The sequence below is a fragment of the Dermacentor albipictus genome, unplaced genomic scaffold (assembly GCF_038994185.2).
Source record: "Dermacentor albipictus isolate Rhodes 1998 colony unplaced genomic scaffold, USDA_Dalb.pri_finalv2 scaffold_19, whole genome shotgun sequence".
Taxonomy (NCBI): Eukaryota; Metazoa; Arthropoda; class Arachnida; order Ixodida; family Ixodidae; genus Dermacentor; species Dermacentor albipictus.
In genome coordinates, this window is record NW_027225573.1 from 4065613 (window position 1) to 4086061 (window position 20449).

At 48.9% G+C, this 20449-nt stretch overlaps 1 protein-coding gene across 3 annotated transcripts in view; it reads right to left on the minus strand.

Annotated features, from left to right (window-relative positions):
• Positions 1 to 20449, minus strand: part of LOC139052201 (usherin-like) — a 165868-nt gene that overhangs the window by 51723 nt on the left and 93696 nt on the right. For all 3 annotated transcript variants that reach the window (XM_070529284.1, XM_070529282.1, XM_070529283.1), the window contains 2 exons: positions 18008 to 18191; positions 16701 to 16994 (listed from right to left, as the gene is read on the minus strand). In XM_070529284.1, coding sequence (XP_070385385.1) covers positions 16701 to 16994; positions 18008 to 18191 — 478 coding nt within the window. The remainder of the gene's footprint in view (positions 1 to 16700; positions 16995 to 18007; positions 18192 to 20449) is intronic.

Below are 20449 nucleotides of genomic sequence, written 5' to 3' on the forward strand. Positions count from 1 at the left end.
ATATAAATATATATATATATTGAACCTGCTTTTCTGTGGACTGCAGGACGAAGGGCTCGGCATGCGATCTCCAATTCCCCTTGTCTTGCGCAAGCTGACGCCAACTTGCACCTGCACATTTCCTAATTTCATCACCTCACCTAGTTTTCTGCCGTCCTCGACTGCCCTTCACTTTCCTTGGCACCCATTCGTTAACACTAATCCTCTACCTGTTATCAACCCTGCGCTTTAGTTGGCCCGCTCAGCTCCATTTTTCTCTCTTAATGTCAACTAGCATATCAGAAACCCCCTTTGCTCTCTGATCCAACCACTCTATTCCTGTCTTTTAATGTTACGCTGAAAATTTTCGTTCCATCGCTATTTGCGCGGTTTTTAACTTGAGCTCGAGCTTCTTTGTTAACCTCCAAGTTTCTGCACCATATGTTAGCACCGGTAAAATGGTATCATTGGACACTTTTCTTTTTAACGACAGCGGTAAGCCCCCAGTCAGGATTTAGTAATGCCTGTAGTATGCGCTTGAACTCATTTTTATCCTGTTGTAAATTTCCTTCTCATAACCAGGGTCCCCTGTGAGCAAATGACCTAAATAAACGTACTCCTGTACAGACTCTAGAGGTTGCTTGGAGTTGATAAATTTTCGTTCACTTTCCAGGCTATTAAGCGCTGCCTTTGTCTTCTGCATTTAATGTTCAACCCAACTCTTGCACTTTTTCGGCTGAGGTCTTTCATAATTTGCTGCAATTTGCCCCTAGAGTTGCCGAACATGGTAATGTCACTTGCAAATCGTAGGTTGCTGAGGTATTCGCCAGTGATCCTCACTCCCATTTATTCTACTCTAACAGCCTTAATACTCATTATGAGCATGCAGAAGAAACATGCTCAAGCATTTAATTCTTCCTAATTCAGAACCTTTATGAACCCTTCTAACTTCATCGCTACTTTTAGAAGGAGCCATGTTCATCAGTACTTCGAATGAAGGTAGCGCTGCTGCTTTGCGTACTGTACAGGTCAATATAGAGGGCGTCCCACATAACTTGAGCCGAACATTAACGATGTGCAAATGTCACGTAGTGGGACGAGGGCATGCACGGTAATGTTTTTGGCCGACCCTTGAGATAGTAAGACTATCTTTTTCATTCCGCCTATTAAGATAATTAATCTTAATGAACTGTAATCAGCCTCCCAAATAATAGAATTCCATGAAAAAGGTAAATAAGAAAATTGTAGAGCTACATGAAAAACTTCCGATACAGCTTTCTGGTGCTCGATACGTGCTACATGAATTTTTTCCCGAGCGTGAAAGAAGGCCGAAAATACACGCAAAGTTCCTCGAGCGGCCCGTCGCGCGGCAATTTCGCGTGTATTTGCAGGCTTCTTTCATGCCCTGAAAAACACTGTTTTTGTAGCAAGTATTCAGCAACAGATAACTATATCGCGAGTTTTTCATGCTGCTCAACAATTTTCTAATCGACACTTTTCATCTATAGATAATAATGTTACGAAGAGGAAGCCCGATGCAGAAACGCATGTACAACTATTTACATGGGGAAAAGTTTGTGGTAATGGCACAGGCTAGTATAAAGGTCACAGCGCCAGGAGACAATCTACCACTTCGTAGTCGTCTGCCCTTTGCGCGCACGGTTCTGTCCAAATGCACAGTAACATAACCCCGTGGGCTGGAGCGCCGTCACGGCACTTGTTAGGATGATAGCGAAGTACAGATGAGCAGTACGGTCTTAAACAGGACACGTAGACGACGTCATTTCGTAACTGGGACGAGAACGGCGTGTCTTCAAGACAGGCGATTTCGTAATTTAAGTGACCTAATCGTCGCAACACACGGTAGGGCCCGGTATAGCGTGAGAGCAGTTTTTCGGACAGTCGACATGGCGACTTGGAGTGCACAGAAGAACAAGATTTGCGGAACACAAGTCAAGGTTTCGGTGGCGACTTTCGTAGCGAATCTTTTGTGACACCTCAGCCACTGTAAATCGCTTACAGGCAATCTGGCGAGCCATACGAGCCCGTCCAACGGCGCCATGGGCGTATTCCTTTGAATGTCGTGACACCGAAGGTAGCAAGATTTCAAAAGGCAGAGTGGGATTGGCGACCAAACAAGAGGTAGAAAGGCAAGAAAACGGTGGTATCATAACATGACGAATTATACGTAAATGTCACGCAGGGGACACTGCTGTTCCAATCGCGATGGTCTGCTGAAACGTACATAGACAGCATCTCTGTAAGGGAGCGATTCAGTCGTTCAGTCCGTCCGTTCGTTTGTGGGTGATATGCGGTTGCGAGTTTGTGTTCGGTGGAGCAGGAACGAAGTACGTCTTGGACAATTTGATTGAGGAAATAGCGGCTACGATCTGTCAGCAGCTGCCTTGGAGCGCCATGGTGAAGAATCACGTCTTAAACTAAGAAGTCTGCTACATCTGTAGCACAGCATGTGGGCAGGGCAAGTGTAGTGGCATAGCGCGTTGCATAGTCGATGGCAACGGCTATCCATTCGTTCCATATTATAGATGTGGGAAAGGGGCCAAGAAGGTCCATGTCAACATGAAAGAAAGGCTCCTTGGGAACATCCGTTGGATGAAAGTGGCCAGCAGGTTCCGCACATGGCCTCTTGACGCTGGCAGGGGTGGTAAGCCTCAACGTAACATAGGACAGAGCAGTAAAGGCCTAACTAGAAGACGCAACCTCAAATTCTCGTAAGTGCGGGAGGTGCCAAGGCGTCTGGTAGTGGTCGCGTCGTGAAGCTCAGCAAGAACAATTAGACCGGAGATGACGAGCGACAACTAGCAAATCAGGTCCATCAGAGCTGATGTTGCGCCGCTAAAGAATGTCGTCAGAGCACAAACCTTCTGGTTGAGCGATCAGATTGTCCAGAAGTCAAGCTTTCAAGGTCGACAGCAGAGAGTTGTCCTTTCGATGCTCAGTGAGAATGTCGCGGAAGTCAGAAGTTGCCAGAAGGCAATTGTCGGCCCCCTGTTTGTCGTTGTCAGGCGGATCGAAGGGACGATCAGACAAGCAGCCGGTGTCCTGGTATAAGCGGCCGGACTTGTACTTCACAACGACAGAATACTCTTGAAGTCAGCGTGCTGCGCGACCAAAGCGGCCAGTCGGGTCTTTCAGTGACTTTCAATATATGAAGCAGTCGCAGTCAGGCCTAGAGAAGGCTTGACTGCGAGACTAACAACAGCAGGACGATGCGACACAAATGGGAGCCGATCCCACAAGCCAACTGCAATGCAAGACGGAGAACCACTGACCTCGACGGGCTTCCCGAAGGTTAGGAAGTCATGGCTCTTGTAGACACAGGAGCCGACAATTCCGTCATCAGTGGACCATTCGCAGCCATGTTGAAGAAAAGAAAGACTGCATGGAATAGCCTTCAAATCCCCACAGCTGGATGACACCTAATAATGCCAACTGTAATCTGCACGGCAAGAATTACTGTTCATGATCGGACCTACCCTGCGACCTTCTTTTTCTGCAACAATGCTCACCAGACGTCATTCTCGGCATGAACTTCCTAAACCAACACGGCACAATCATCGACCCGAAGTCCAAGTTGATAACCCTCCTCGAGGATCTAGGTGCACCACCATGCACCGGAGAGCTCTCCGAGTCAGCATGCCTTGAGTATACTAGATGATCAAGTCAGCATCCCGCCTCACTCAGTATGATCACTTCCGCCCGCGCCGACACACTGCCAGCCGTAGAAGGCGTCGTCGAGGGTGACCGACATCTACTGCTGGACCGTGAAATTTGCATGTCAAAAGCGAAAGTGATGGTGACAAACTTCAGCCAAGAGTACAAACACTTCAGCAACAGCACGACCATCGCAAAAATCTAGGAAATTGCCAAAACCAACAATGGGGGGGGGGGAGGTTGTTTTCCCTCTTGGATTCTGCCGCATCTACCTCGACGGACGTAGTTCTCGAACTAGTTTTTGACGTATGTCCATGTCTACCCATGAGTAAGCAACAACAGTTCAAAAGTCTTCGCTGATAATACAAAGACTGCTTTTCGATGTCATCGAGAATTCGACCAGCACCACTTGGTAAGCTTTGCATAATAACCGAAGAATGCGCTCGGCCACTCCGACTGACCCCGTAGCGCGTTACGACGCGGGTACGAGAAGCTGTAAATCATGAAGTCGAGAACATGCTGTGAGACGAAATCACCCAGGCTTCGAAGAGCTCGCGTGCTTCTCCTGTTGCCTTGGTGAAGAATGAAGACGGAACCCTGCGTTTTTGTGGAGATGATCGTCAGCTTAACTAGATTACGAAGGAGGACATATACAAGCTCCCTCGAACAGACGACGCATTGGACGGGCTCTGCAACACTAAGTATTGCTCGTCGATGGATCTCATGACTGGCTACTAGCAAACAGAATTTGACCAGAGGGATCGCGAGAAGACCACGTCGGGAGCCCTCTAAGAGTTCAAGGTCATGCCATACGGAATGTACTCTACACATGCAACATTCCAGTATTTGATGGACTCGGTATTAGCAGTGTTTAAGTGGCTCAGTGTTCGAGTGGTTCAGTGTTCAATGTTCTCTCGTCTACTTGTATGACGTAGTTGTCTTCGCCGGGAATTTTGACGATCACCTTAGGCGGCTTGGGACAGCACCAGAGGCCATCAAGTCATCAAGGCTCACTCTGAAGCGGGAAACGTGTCGCTTCACTTACGAGCAGCTTCTGTTCCTGGGCCATCTCATCAGCAAATCTGAAGCCAATCTTCATCCGCAGAACACATCTTCTCCCATCGCTGTCTTCCCACAGCCCGGCGACAAGAAGAAGTTGGGCAGGCTCCTTGGCCTGTGCGTCTATTCTAGGCACTTCCTCGAAGACTTTTCACGCATCGCCCAGCCACTTACACATCTCACGTCCCACAGGCTTATCGCCATTGTTGTGTTTCGGGTGTCACTTGGTATTGAGGGCACAGGTTCACCTAATACGACGTTTTTTCGTGATGGACAAGTTTCACTACTGTGTTCGTCACCGGCACAACGGGACCATATATATACATATATATATATTGTGGGCTCACAGTACGTCTCCGCGCACGGCGTCGCCAAGTGGCCCCCGAGAAGTGGAGCCTGACGACGCGGCACGACGGCGCACGGCGATAGACCCACCGCAGGTTCGAGCACCGAGCCGAAAGACCTGGACGGCTCTGGCCGTACGCATGGGCGCTCTCCCAGGAACACACGGCGTCCAGGACAGTTAAGGCGTTTTTTGATCACCAATGGCCAACATGTACCAGACTGCACACAAACACACGGAGTACACTCGGCGCCCGCGGTTCCCGATGGCGAGGAAGGCGGGTTACACGCCGCGTCGAACAATGGTTTACGCGCGCGGGCCGAAATGCGTTCGCAAACGCTACCTAGCGCTTCCCGTCACCGACGATGGTCTGCGACGGTTCGGACACGCAAAATGTGACGCACTGAGCGCCTGCGACTACCGCAAGGGCGGAACGCAAAGCCACTCAGCAAGTCACACTTACGCAAGCTAACAAAGCACGTGAACGTCCCCAGGCCGGGGCGTTGGGGACACAAATAGCTGGTCGCTCACGTACCTTGCAGCTTGCCTCTCGTGACCGGCGCTCGTCCCTCTCGCAGCACGACTCCCCCAAGCACGGCGATCGTCCCCAGTCGGGGCTTCTTCCCTACGTCACGCCCCACGACCCAATCGCAGGGCCGCGTAGCATGACGTCGCGGGACGCGGCCGCGGCGCCCGGGGAAAACGGCGCGCGGGTCGAGGGGCAGGCATTTGGGAGAGGTTTTCCTCGCAATGGCGAATAAGTCCGGAGCCTTAGGCACAGCAACGACTGCGCCACGGTAGACCGAAGGAACTCCCACATCCCTCTCCCCTTAAATGTCCCTACCAGCTGAGAAATAAGCCGGCGGCATGTAACACAAAGGAAAAGTCCCCTGTATCAGCCAGCACTAGATAGTGCAAGGACGGCTAACCTCCTGCCTCCGTTCCAGCCCTTAAACACATATTAAAGAAAACGAGAACGATACAACCAGGGCAAATACATTAACAGCACAATTATTTAACACGTACAACAAACCCAGTGAAAATCGTGTACAACCATATAACTCAAAGGGAAAACTGTACAGCACACTGCTCCAGAATACCCCCAGAATACCCCCCCAGAATAAACGTACTGTCTGCTACACGAACACAGAAACATACACACACACGCACAGAGACACACGCTCACAAATAAACATTTACAAAAAAAGTTAAAGAACCCAACGTACAAAATAAAACGGCAAGACGTCCCCGGAGCCTCAGCGCTCAGTCCCGAACGTCTTATACCAAAGCCGTCGCGGGCACTTGGTCCGCGGCCACCACGTTCGGATTTGTTTGTTTCGGCGCATTAATCCGTCGCTCTTTGTGGGCCACCTCTTCATCGCCTGGAGCTCCCTGCCGAACGAGCGCTGCGAATCCGGGGTCCTCCCGCATCTTCTGCCGGCACAATTGGGCCAGCTCGCCGTCTGTCAGCGCCGTCGCCGCGCCAAAAGGCACCGGGGGATCTCCCGCCGCACTCTTCTTCCTTTCCTGGGAGAGCGCCCATGCGTACGGCCAGAGCCGTCCAGGTCTTTCGGCTCGGTGCTCGAACCTGCGGTGGGTCTATCGCCGTGCGCCGTCGTGCCGCGTCGTGAGGCTCCACTTCTCGGGGGCCACTTGGCGACGCCGTGCGCGGAGACGTACTGTGAGCCCACATTTTGGCGCCCAACGTGGGGCCCGATGGCGAGGAAGGCGGGTTACACGCCGCGTCGAACAATGGTTTACGCGCGCGGGCCGAAATGCGTTCGCAAACGCTACCTAGCGCTTCCCGTCACCGACAATGGTCTGCGACGGTTCGGACACGCAAAATGTGACGCACTGAGCGCCTGCGACTACCGCAAGGGCAGAACGCAAAGCCACTCAGCAAGTCACACTTACGCAAGCTAACAAAGCACGTGAACGTCCCCAGGCCGGGGCGTTGGGGACACAAATAGCTGGTCGCTCACGTACCTTGCAGCTTGCCTCTCGTGACCGGCGCTCGTCCTTCTCGCAGCACGACTCCCCCGCGCACGGCGATCGTCCCCAGTCGGGGCTTCTTCCCTACGTCACGCCCCACGACCCAATCGCAGGGCCGCGTAGCATGACGTCGCGGGACGCGGCCGCGGCGCCCGGGGAAAACGGCGCGTGTGTCGAGGTGCAGGCATTTGGGAGAGGTTTTCCTCGCAATGGCGAATAAGTCCGGAGCCTTAGGCACAGCAACGACTGCGCCCCGGTAGACCGAAGGGACTCCCACAATATATATATATATATATATATATATATATATATATATATATATATATATATATATATATATATATATATATATATATATATATAATTATATATTGTGAGCATTATTCATACGCTTCATATTCTCACCTGTACATACTCATCATCACCGTTTTGGGCCCTGGTGGTGGGGCTCTCACTCGAGAGAATAAAGAAGAGACTGGCTGCCTAAACCTCGTCTCACAAGTGGTGGAGTGTGCTGTCCGGTTCCTTCGCCCTCTCGTTCCCGGTATCTCTCCAGCTTCACCTACGCTACATCCCTGGAGCTCCGCTCGGGTCGCCGCCTCTACCAAATGCACTCAACCATGTCGCAAGACCAGCAGACCAGTACCACGACATCCACCTTGCCTACTCCTGCGGGAACCCCTTCTTGGACAGTCACCACCCCTCAGAAGGATCCACCGCTATTTGCTGGGCTTCCAGGCGACGACGTTGAAGACTGGTTGGAGCTATACGAGCGCGTGAGTGACTTTAACCACTGGAACGAATCAGCAAAACTTGCTCACGTCGCCTTCTCCCTAACCGGAGTTGCGAAAACTTGGTTTTCCAATCATGAGCTCCATTTGGTCAACTGGAGCATCTTTAAACACCATCTGCGCCAGATTTTCGCGAACTCGTCTGTCCGCTCCGATATCGCTAAGAAGCTTGCTGAGCGTGTACAGCACTCAGGCGAGTCCTACACTTCGTACATAGAGGACGTCCTCGCCCTTTGCCGCTGCGTGAACACCTGGATGGCAGAGAGTGACCGTGTACGCCACCTGCTCAAGGGTATTGGGGCTGCGGCATTCAATGCTCTTGTAGTGCTGAATCCCACTACCGTCGCCGACATCATCAGTACGTGTCAGCGTCTCGATGACCTTCATATGCTCCGCTTACACCCTGACACGTCTGATTTCAAGGCGTCCAACGCCTTGAAACTCGGTGCTCGGTGCTCTAACCTGCGGTGGGTCTATCGCCGTGCGCCGTCGTGCCGCGTCGTGAGGCTCCACTTCTCGGGGGCCACTTGGCGACGCCGTGCGCGGAGACGTACTGTAAGCCCACATTTTGGCGACGCGAGCTACGTGCTTTGATTCGCTCCATCATCCGTGAGGAACTGCACGCCCAATCTTCGTCAAACCCTCCTGAGGTCCATCTGACGCCCCCTGGTGGCGGCCTATGCCATATCGTGAGGGAAGAGATAGCTGCCGTGACCTGCCCGCAAATCACGAGCCCGCGCCCTATCCATACGCCAACGTACGCTCAGGTTGCCTCTATAGCACCACCCTCCCAGCAGCCACCACAACAGGCACCTGCACCGCACATGTCCCTGAATCCTATCACTGCAAGGCCATCGCCTGTTCCGTCTTATAACGCATGGAGCCCACCTCGCCAGGTTTGTTACTACTGCGGCATCCGTGGCCACATTTCCAGGTTTTGCCGACGCCGTCAGCAAGATGAAAGACGTGGCTATGACGGCTTTGAAAGGGATCAGTTTTCTGGCCCTGTAACACTACGTCGTCGTTCTGACTACGATTATTATCCACGACGTTCCCCATCTCCACAGGACTTCAACACTGCCGGTTCATCGCGTTTCCCGCGTCGTCGCTCTCCATCACCGATGCGGCGCTCTTCTTCCCCTCTACGACCGGCTACTTCGTCATCCGATCACCGCCCGGTAAACTAAATGGTGCAGCTTCAGGAGGGAAAGCTGCATCTTTTGGACAACGTGAAACTCCTCCGGAGCGCCCGTCAAATGTACTTTTGGTGTGTGTTGAAGGTGTCCGAATCGAAGCCTTGGTTGACACAGGTGCATCGCTTTCCGTTATAAGTGCTGACTTGTGTTCTCGATTGCGAAAAGTGAAGACACTGTATAATGGCCCTCCCCTTCGTTGTGCTAATGCAGTTCTTGTTCAGCCCTCCAGTGTTTGCACTGCGCGCGTTTTCATTGATGGCATCCTCCACCACATTCAGTTCGTCGTGCTATCTTCGTGCACTTACGCGATGATTTTGGGATAGGACTTCCTGTCCTCCGCCTCAGCTTTCATCTCTTACCGTCAGCGAACTATTCATATGACAGACACTGAATCTTCGTCCGCTGTCAATGCTCATAGCCTGCGTTTTGTCACGTCTACCGACTGTTTCAGTCCCGCGGGCAATGAGCATATTCCGACGCTGACTTCCGACACTATTATTAATGGTTATGTGTTCCTTGCATCGAGCGGTTACTGCATTTCTGGTGGGCTCAGCCTTACTCCTAGCCTAGTACGGTTTCAGGACGGTAGAGCGTTAGTCGCTGTTCATATCCCTACTTCTTCGCCAGTTGTGCTATCCCAGGGCTCTACTGTGACATGCTTTACTGACACCGAACCTCTTTCGCTGGTGCTGCTTCACACCGAATCACCACCTTTGTCTACCACAACTGATTATCACACTGCTACCGCTGCTTTAACGGCCGCGATAAATCCCGATTTGACCACTGCGCAGAAAGAAGACCTTCTGGCACTCCGGCACAAACACAGAGCCTTATTTGACATCCACTCCAAGCTTCTGGGGCGCACTTCCGTCGCAGTACATCGCATCGAAACCGAAGGCAGTTCAGTTGTAGGCCGCCGCCCGTATCGCGTGTCTTCCGCAGAACGGAAAATCATTGCGGATAACGTTGATGAGATGCTCAAGAGAGACATCTTTCGGCCATCCTCCAGTTCTTGGTTGTCTCCTGTCGTGCTGGTTCGCAAGAAAGACGGCTCTGTACGATTCTGCGTCGATTATCGAGCCCTTAATAAGATCACGCGCAAAGACGTATATCCGATGCCAAGAATTGACGATGCCATTCACTCCCTCTAGGGCGCAGAATATTTCTCTAGTCTAGACCTCCGATCCGGATACTGGCAAATCCCCATGCACGATGCGGACAAGGACACGACAGCCTTTGCAACACCAGACGGACTTTACGAGTTCAACGTCATGCCATTCGGTTTATGTAATGCCCCTGCAACATTTTAACGCATGATCGACACAGTTGTACATGGCCTTAAGTGGAAGACCTGTCTGTGCTATTTAGATGACATCGTTATTTTTTTCTACAACTTTTCGTCAGCACCTTGAGCGCTTGGACGAAGTTTTCAGATGCATTGCCAACGCTGTACTCCAACTTAACACAAAGAAATGCCAGTTTGCCAGAAAGAACATCAAAGTGTTGGGCCATCTTATCAGCAAAGATGGCGTTCGACCGGATCGCGCAAAGGTTGCTGCCGTGCTTTGCTTTCTTCGCCCTGAAAATCAAAAGCAATTAAGAAGTTTCTTGGGCCTGGCATCCTACTTCTGCCGCTTCATCAGTCATTTTGCGACCGTGGCGTCGCCACTACACAAGTTGCTCACGTCGGGCACTGCTTTCCCTTGGACAGATGAATGCGAACTTTCTTTTCAAGCCCTCAAGCAGGCATTAACCACCGACCCTGTCCTCTGTCACTTCGATGAGAACGCACCAACTTGCTTGCACACCGATGCTAGTGGCCATGGGATGGGTGCTGTTCTTTTACAGCGTGATACCACCTCACAAGAGAGAGCTGTTGCCTATGCCAGTCGCGCACTAACACCTGCCGAAAAGAATTACTCGATCACAGAACAGGAATGTCTCGCAGTAGTTTGGGCGATCCAAAAATTTCCACCATATCTTTACGGACGCCATTTCACGGTCATAACCGACCACCACGCCTTATGCTGGTTGTCGTCAATGAAAATTTTGTCCGGACGACTTGGTCGCTGGGTGGTACACTTACAAGAGTACGATTTTGACGTTGTCCACAAGTCTGAGAAAAAGCATCAAGATGCCGACGCTCTCTCTCGCTGCCCGCTGCCACTATTAGCTTCGAGTACACCTTCCCATTGCCCGCCACTTGATGATGAGACTAAGTCGCAACTCCCGTTATTACCGTTATTACCTCTATCGGTTACTGACACGTTATCGTCCAATCGCGTCACTCACCTCGCCTCGTGTCAACCTTCTGACCCCTACTGCGACAGCATCATCCAACGCCTGTGCGGAACTACATCTGCACCAAATGCCAGATTACGTCGACAACTGCGACTATTTAAGCTTGACAACGATGTGCTGTACCGCTACGTATACAACTCCGACGGACACCGCTGGGTACCTATTCTTCCACGTTCGATGCGCACACAAGTCCTTGAAGCCTTGCACGACGACCCATCTGCTGGCCATTTGGGATTCCACAAAACATACCACCGCGTTAGGAGTCGTTTCTTTTGGCCAGGCATGTCTACCTTTGTGGCCAAGTACGTCGCTTCTTGCGTTCAGTGTCAACGGCGGAAACGACCGACTTCGCCTCCTGCTGGGCTTTTACAGCCCATTCCATGTCCCGAGACACCGTTTGCCATCGTTGGGATAGACCTAGGGCCCTATAACGTAAAACTATTCCAATATGTTTCTATTCCAATTTCCTGACGTCAAATTTGCGTAACCACCGACGCAAGCACCGGGCGGTCACCCATAGGCTTGTCTGAACAGACAAATCAAACTCTCTCCTCGTTCATAGGACGTCCCTTTTGTTTGCTTGAAAAACGAATAACATTGCCTACACTGAGCGGCTTGTTGTATCTAATTGGCTCACAAGAAGCGAGGATAACGCTCAAGTGGAGAGGGATTCGATGGGGCCGAACCACCCGATAACCGGATGAAGAGGGTGGTGCTGGCGTCTGCGATTGCTCGGCTTTCCCTTACTTAGCTTGTGGTGGCTGGTCGAAAATCGCGGCGGCATGCAACGAAAGCTTAAGAATGACGCTAAAATTGACCCTCAGCAAAGAAGAGTTGGCAGAATGAGGTAGGAAACGGGCCGAAAGTGCTTGAAAACGTTACACGGTCACGCAAGAAGTTTTATTATACGCAAAAACACCCATGCTCTCCGGCAGGTGCGAGTAGCCAGCGTCTCAGCGATCGGCGGCAGCTATCTTTTATTCCTTTCGGAACGGGGCAGCCTGCGGCTATTCCGAAAAAAATTCAGTTTTGATCGGCATATTAATGCATCTTTATCGCGTACACGTCACTTTGACGCGGTGAGTTCGTGCGGTTTTGTGACGTCGCGTGACAGGCAGGTGAACTGGGTGCAGCCCGAAAACTTTTCACCAATAGCCGAGGGCTAATGGCGAAAAGGGGTCGAATCAGAAATAACTGTTTTTCTTTTTTCTGTCAAATCATGCATAATCAGTGTGCACACATCATATCAGATGGGGAGGTATTGCGGTTTTTGTAGCGTCGCGTGACAGACAGGTGAAGTGGAGGGTGGTCAAAAAAAGTTTTTGACCAATCGCGGAGGGCTGATAGCAGAATTGGAATAGAAAAGTTTGGAATAGCTTTACGTTATAGCGCCCCTAGTCGGCCCTCTGCCCATAACGCCAGCGGGTCATCGATGGGTCGTGACAGCTGTTGACCAGCTCACAGGTTACGCAGAGACCGCTACTCTACGCTCTAGTTCGGCCTCCGACGTTGCCACCTTCTTTCTAGATGCCATTGTGCTGCGCCATGGTGCACCTCGTGTACTGTTAAGCGACCGCGGCAAGACTTTCATGTCAACAATGCTAGCAGAAGTACTCGGAGCTTGTGGCACAGTTCATAAGACAACATCCGCATATCACCCACAAACAAATAGCTTAACCGAGCGCTTTCATCGCACACTAATAGATATGATATCCATGTATATCGGGCCAAACCACGACAACTGGGACAAACTTTTACCTTTCGTGACTTTTGCTCACAACACCGCTATCCAACGAACTACGGGATACTCACCTTTCTACCTAGTTTACGGCCGTTCACTGACATTCATCATCGACGCCACTTTATTCAATGTCCCAGCTAACACCTCGGCCAGTATACCCGAACAGTTCGTATCGAGACTTGAGGAATGCCGTCAACGTGCTCGCTTCAACACAGAAGTCAGTCAGCTAGATCGCAAGCAACGTTACGACATCTCTCGTCGCGACGTCTGCTTTCGTCCTGGAGAGGAAGTGCTCCTTTGGACGCCCATTCGTACACCCGGTTTGTGCGAGAAGTTTGAATCCCGCTTTCTTGGACCGTATATTATTAACGAACAAACATCCCCCGTGAACTCTCGCGTTACTCCTGTAGATGTTTCTTCCGACCATCGTTGTCGTGGTTCGGAGATCGTTCACGTTTCGCGCCTAAAACGATTCGTTCGGCGTTCCCCTCCTGGCTAAGTCGCGGCCTGGCTGGCCACTTGCGCGTGCGGGGAAATTAGTGTTAGCATTATTCATACGCATCATATTCTCACCTGTACATACTCATCATCACCGTATTGGGCCCTGGTGGTGGGGCTCTCGCTCGAGAGAATAAAGAAGAGACTGGCTGCCTAAACCTCGTCTCACAATATATATATATATATATATATATATATATATATATATATATATATATATATATATATATATATATATATGTTTTGTTGGCTTCTCATTATATGACTAATAATTATCGGGTCCCTCGGTTAACCCCCTTCCTTCTCGTTTATATATATATATATATATATATATATATATATATATATATATATATACACAGATATGCACGTCGCGTGCGTTGTTAGTGAAATTAAGCCTGCTAATCCTTCCTGGAGCATATTTCCCTGCTTTAATTTTTTGTTTCTCGCCCGAAGCTGCCGTTTTGTCTCATGTATCATATAGGGAAAACAGCACCCCACCTATATATAACTGTGGTGAGGAAAGCATATGTCGCCTTGAAGAAGACAAGTCCGATTGTTGAAACATTGGCTCCTGCTTTCACCTTGTTCTCGTTTTCCTCCTCATCATGTATGATGTAGTGCGTAAGATGTATTTTTGCCGATGTTAAGGCTGCAAATCCCTGCCATGTCCCATATGTTACTCTTTACCGTAGTCGTCTGTCACTGAAATGTCACAATTGACTATTTTAATCGAATGAATTGCCGTAGTTGAAGTGCCTATTCTCATATTGATCTTTATTTTTTACTATACTACCATTAGCGTGCGAATAATAAATTTAGTTACACATTTCTACAAGGTACGAACTAAAATTTTAACAGAATTCACTTCATACACCAAGAAGTTATTTAGAAAAAGATACAGAAGTATCCAAAAGTCACGGTCTTGGAAAAAGCAAATAAAATGATGTCAAACTACTTCGTTTATCAAAAGATCCCAGGATTAGTCTCTTTCCTGTTGAATACTAATGTAGCCTTTGTCTCAGCCATTTTAGAGCGCAGCTCTTTGGCGTCCGTTCCTGGGTTTCGCGTCGTCGTCGGCGTTGTCGTCGGCCTCGTAACCAGCTACGCCCCCCTTTCATCCCCCCAGCGCTAGCAGCGACCGACTGATACCGCTGGATGCCACTGACGCCGCTAGAGGGTCAAGATAACGTGACTGCATAGAACACCGTCGCCGCCATGCAGAAAGAGGAGGAAAGGGTCCCCCCCCCCCTGTTCTTGTGTGGCGGATAGGGTGCTCTTCAGTTGCCGACGCGCCGGTTATTTCACGTAGGCCCCGGCACGTCGACGAATACGTGACCACCTTCCCACGGCTAGACCTGGTTCTTAGCGCTGCGGAAGCGAGGGTATCATATTGTTTGTGTCGGCATCGGCGGCGTTGTCCCTGAAACCAACTCCGCAGCTGGGGTTGACTCACTATCGGCGTCAGCGGCATCAGTCAGTCGCTGCTATCTCTTCCCTCCTCCCTTTATCGTGTTGTCCGCTTGCTGCGCGCGCTTCTGCCCCCATCGTTTGCCGCTGGGTGTACACGCCGCCCCCCTCCCCCCTCTTCCTGCGAGTCTCCGGTTGTCAAAGCGCCGGCTCGAACTTAATTCCTTTCTTCGCTCCTCCTCCAATGCAACCCCTGTGCGGTGGGAATCAGAGAGCCAGATCGGTGGCGGCGGATCTGTATATGTGCACCGCCCGAGCCGAAATTGCCGCTGCCGTTCGCCCTGTGCGATGGCAATCAGAGAGCCAGATCGGTGGCGGCGGATCTGTATATGTGCACCGCCCGAGCCGAAATTGCCGCTGCCGTTCGCCACTGCGAAATTATCTGCCAGTTCTGTGATAGCGCATACATGTGTTGCTCGATTTCTTTGCCTCAATCTATCGAAAAGGTAAAACAGCTTATTTGCTGCGCTCAAATTTCGCATAAGGAAGTAACGTAATCGTCGGTAATTTTTTGTTCTTTGTATTAGGTGAAGCAGGAAAATGAGGGGGTCAAGTAACTGCGTAGGCACATGTCTAAGGACATGCGTCGTCTCAAGAGATACTGATAGTCATTATCAAGTTATAATAGACGGCGCACGCACATGTTTATTTTCTGCTGCTCCGAGAATGAGAAAGCATTCATGAAGTTCACGTGCCCAAGCTTCACAACTTGGCAATCGTCAAAACTGGTCTGTGAAACCTGTTAACCTGTAAAGTCACTGTTTCGAGTGCCAGTGCACCCCTATTTTTCGTGATCGCAATAGTGTGGCCCAATGCAGTGGCAAAAGGGCTCGCCAAATTCATAAGGCCTTTCTTATTCGCGGACCTGGAGAAAATGAAAGTGTGTGTGCGCCATCCATTGTAACTAGATAATGACTATCAGTATCTCTTGAGACGGTGCATGTTCTTGGACATGTCCCTACGCCAGTTACTTCACCCTCTCTTTTTCCCCCTTCTCCTCACACAGGCCCCTCTCTGACTGCAGTTATGGTCCCACCATGTGAGCAATAAACTAGGTTGTTAGTGTGCGCTCTGTCCTGTGGCCTCCTTCATTGCTTTAATGATAAGCGCAGTCGAAAGCTTTTCTTCTCTGAAAAAACTAATGGTACACGTTTCATATGCCCGAGTGTTTATATATATATATATATATATGTATATATATATATATATATATTTTGAAGGCTGAAACCTTGCGCTATCCCGAGGGCACCTACACAGCACTGCAGAGGGAAGGGGCTTGGGGAATAAAAAAAGACAAGAGGAAGGAGGCTTCCCCAGTGCAGTGACAAGGCCGAGCGCCCGGAGAAGACCTGCTTGCAACGTGCAGTGCAAAGTGCTACAAACGCAGGCGTTCCTACGTGCCCTTTACTCCCGATTGCTGCCTGTTCGCTATAGTAATTTTATGCCAGCACTCTTGCAAAACGATTGGGTTCGAATACACTAAACTTTCCGTGCGTACCTTTTTTTTTGTCCATAGCTGGTCGCCTATGTTAACAATAAGTCCAACATCAGGACCGGTCACAGCTTCTCAGATAAATAGATTTAGCGTGCGAATTTTCAGTTATTTTTATTTTTGGGGAACAAAGCTCCGTAGACTGAGCGGTTGAGCTACTTACGTGCACTCCACGTAGTAACTGAAGCTTGAGCTTGGGGCCCCAGCAGAAGCTTTCCATTCGCACTCTTGCACTTCGCTTGCACATAGATTCGGAAGATTGTCGAAGGAGCCAGACCGTGCACCATCAGTTTTCTTCCTTTGGTGTGTACCAGGAAACAAGAGTCAGCATGTTTTTCACAGTATCGTACTCGGAAACCGTCGTAGAGACGAGTGTCATTCTGGGGGAACTGCCAGGTGATGTCGAAGGTGCTGCTGCTTGTAGATTCAACATTGGTCAACGTGGGACTCGGAATACCTGTTAGGATTAAAGGGTTGAGATGAAAGTAAGAGAAATAAGTGGAAATTGCCAGCGATTCTCCTAAGCATGCTAAGCATAGTGAACGCTAAGCATTCAACTAGAGGACAAAAAGGTACAGCTAATGCACTCACTATTTATATTCTTTAAACAGAGAAAAACGGAAAACTTGCGTGTTACCAGTCAGCTCATCACTTTCGTACACAGACAAGCCTGTGGAAATGTGGGGCCAAATTTACAAAGTATGGAAGACTCGATCCTAATGATTGAATCAATCATGCGTGCGATAGAACATTGTCACTTTCTCCTATGATTGTCCAGCAAGGAGTACCATGAGCCAGGAGCATTCGTGCTCGAGTTTTGTTCCAGTAGGATAATTCTCATTTGGCACACGTGACCGCGGAGAAAAAAAGGGACTGGATCGATTAGCGTGATCTGAACCAGCGGTGGCATAGATAAATGTATGAAGCAAAAAAGAAAAAGAAAGCAGTTGCAAATAACATATGGTCACGTCCTTTCTTAGTGAGGCCACATTGAAAGATGCAGGCTTTGTCTTCAGGTATTATTGTAAGTTGATCGGGCACTTTGATTTTGTGTGTGTTTCAGTTAGTGACGCTTCTGTGCTGCATCCTAGAAAGTGCGACTGGTAACCCTTACTCTTCACACCCTTCGTATATCTTTTTCGGAGTTTCTGATCGACAGGCACAAGATCAAATTACAGTATTTGTGTAAAATAATGTAAACACTTATTCATAGAAAATCTATAATCATTGATTCCTCTTGCCGAGTTGTTGACAACGGTACATAAATTGCGCATACAGGCTGGGATGGAATCGGAGACGGCTCGTTCTCTTGATTTAAAACAACCGCTACATGAACACAAAATAATCTACAGCGGTCGCCAGCGACGATTTCTTTCTTTTGTTTCTTGCACGAATGCATTTATTTTACACAAATTTACAATACATCTAAAGATAAGATTGTCATTTCGGTGTCGTCATGCATATGCTTACTTTCGGGTGGCGTGGTAAAGGTTGCGTTGACGGCATCTCTGCACTTTCCTGCGGAACAACCTTCGAGACTCGCGACGTAGTACTTCCAAGGTTGCAGGTTTGCAATAAGAACGCTGTGCCTTGAAGAAACCTTTTGCATTGCGTCAAACTTCCGGACAGTGTGGAGATGGGTGTTGTTCTCGCCCTGTAATAATGTAAGTGCGATGGCAGCACCGCACGATAATTTTTTTTCCGCAGCTGGTGGAGAAATAAAATGAGAAGGGATGGTGCGCTTCCAATACGAGCAAGAACTAGCATTCGGGTTTACAGTGTGAGAACACAAAATACCAATCTTATGCTTATTTTCACATGCACTGGAGTGTGTCACACATGCGATTCTTTCCCACCGTGCGTCTTGTTACTGCGAAGATGTATATGGCAAGGGTTCCACGCATTTTTGTCCTCCGTGAACAAAAGCTATCATCATAGCCCTGTAAGGCAGAGGCTACCACCACTCAGAAACGTGAAGCGAACAGTGCTTAATTACTTTCTAATCACGCGTAAAGCATAAACAACAACATGTCAAAAACTGTGATCATCAATGGCTCATAAATTCCTGAGCTAATGGCTCATAACCCGGTGAGCAATGGTTCATACCCCCATAATTAGCAAGCGATAAATGCAATGGCTCATAATCCTGTAAGGTTCATAGCCACTCACTTTGCATGAATTACCTGCGAGAACACTATCCCTGTTGTCGTTGTCGGTGACTTCAATGTGGATGTGTCGGCACCGAAAAGGAAGCGGTTGGCGCGTTCCGTGTTGCAGACTTGCAATACCACTCCAATTCGGCTCGACCGACCACAGAGGGGCGTACGGGCATCGATTTGACATCATCAAAGAATGTGATTGCAGTTGCGAGTGAAATAATGACCACCGCTCAAGACAATAAATGAGTGTGTCTACATTTCTTCACGATGACCACCCATCAAAGCAATAGATGAATTCGTACCTTGGTTCAAAATTAGGTATCGCCTCCTTGTCGTGTGCTAAACAGCGTCGCCGGTCAAACACCTTCACAGATTGGAATGCCTCACGATTTTTCTTTTTTTATCTCTCTTCGATGCAAATTTTATACATTCTTGTTAATATTAATTTGAATGTCTGTTCCTATATACGGTACGGCCCATTCTAGCAGGGAACATGAGTTTTTCGTCAGTTACAGTCATATGTGAAGGGCCTGCAGACTACACTTAAATTCTTCGTAGATGTCTGTGTAACGCACCGTTATTAGCAAACATTTTCGATAAATTCATAATAATGGTGCAAGTGCGTTTTTTACGCGTTAAGTGTCCCGTTTTAAGACTGGGCCATACTGTACATGGCGCCGGCTTTGGTCAAATTAGGATGGCTTGTGTAGCTGTGCAATGTAACCGTTGTAATTAATTCAGAATAATAAAGATTTCGTTTAATTTAATTTGATATATGAATATAACTCTACAGGCTCACGCATTCTAACCCACTAATTCATTCCAATCTATTGAATACGTGCAAGTACGAAACGTATAAACAATAAGCAATCAAATCGCCACAGCACTGGGATATATTGGACACTTATGCTGCAAGCTGCAAATAGCACAAGGGTCTCCAAGCTTATCTAGGAGCTTGAATATAGGCCTGTAGATGTATGAGGGCCGCGTATACGGAAATAAAAATAAATTATCAATAGGTAGAAAAAACATGTTACGAAAGCGTGACTGCCGTGCCCAAGATTTATTACAAGAAACATCAAAGTTGCCATTTTAGAAAAGGAAGAAAAATAGCGAATTCATGGAAATAGAGTATTTTGATTTTGACAGAAAACTTCTGAAAGGGCTGTTCCACATCTCGAAAGCCAATACAGAAGACTTCAGAGTCTTCGTAAGTGATGCTATTTCTATGCTTTTATTAGATGTGAATGATTTTACTGGTGGGCTTTCACTTCCTGGTGGTTGACAGTCATTACCAGCGGTAACGAGAGCCATATTTCACCAGACTGGTAAATTAAGTTTAAATTTAATTGAACAAATTTACAAATTGAGCAAATTAAATAAATTAAATTAAATTAACTGCGTCAGTAGTACACAACCACAGAATGCTTATGTGGAGCTTGTAAAATCTGCATGGACCCGCTTAGAGACGCTTAGAGAAGGCTTTGGGTTTTCGCTGATAAGCCCGGGGGAGCGGGAGGGAGCCGCAATTGAATGCGGGCGAAATGCAGAAGCTCCAGTGTATTGTGCGCTGGGTGCGCGTAAAGAACCCCAGGTGGTCAAAATTATTCCGAAATCCCTCACTACGGCCGTGGCTGATAATCATATTCACATGCGTACCTGTTTATCTTTATGGCGTGACGGCGTTTGAATGTCTAACAAATGTTATCGCTCAGCGTAGGACGCGCCTGCATCTATCAGAAGTTTCTCGAAT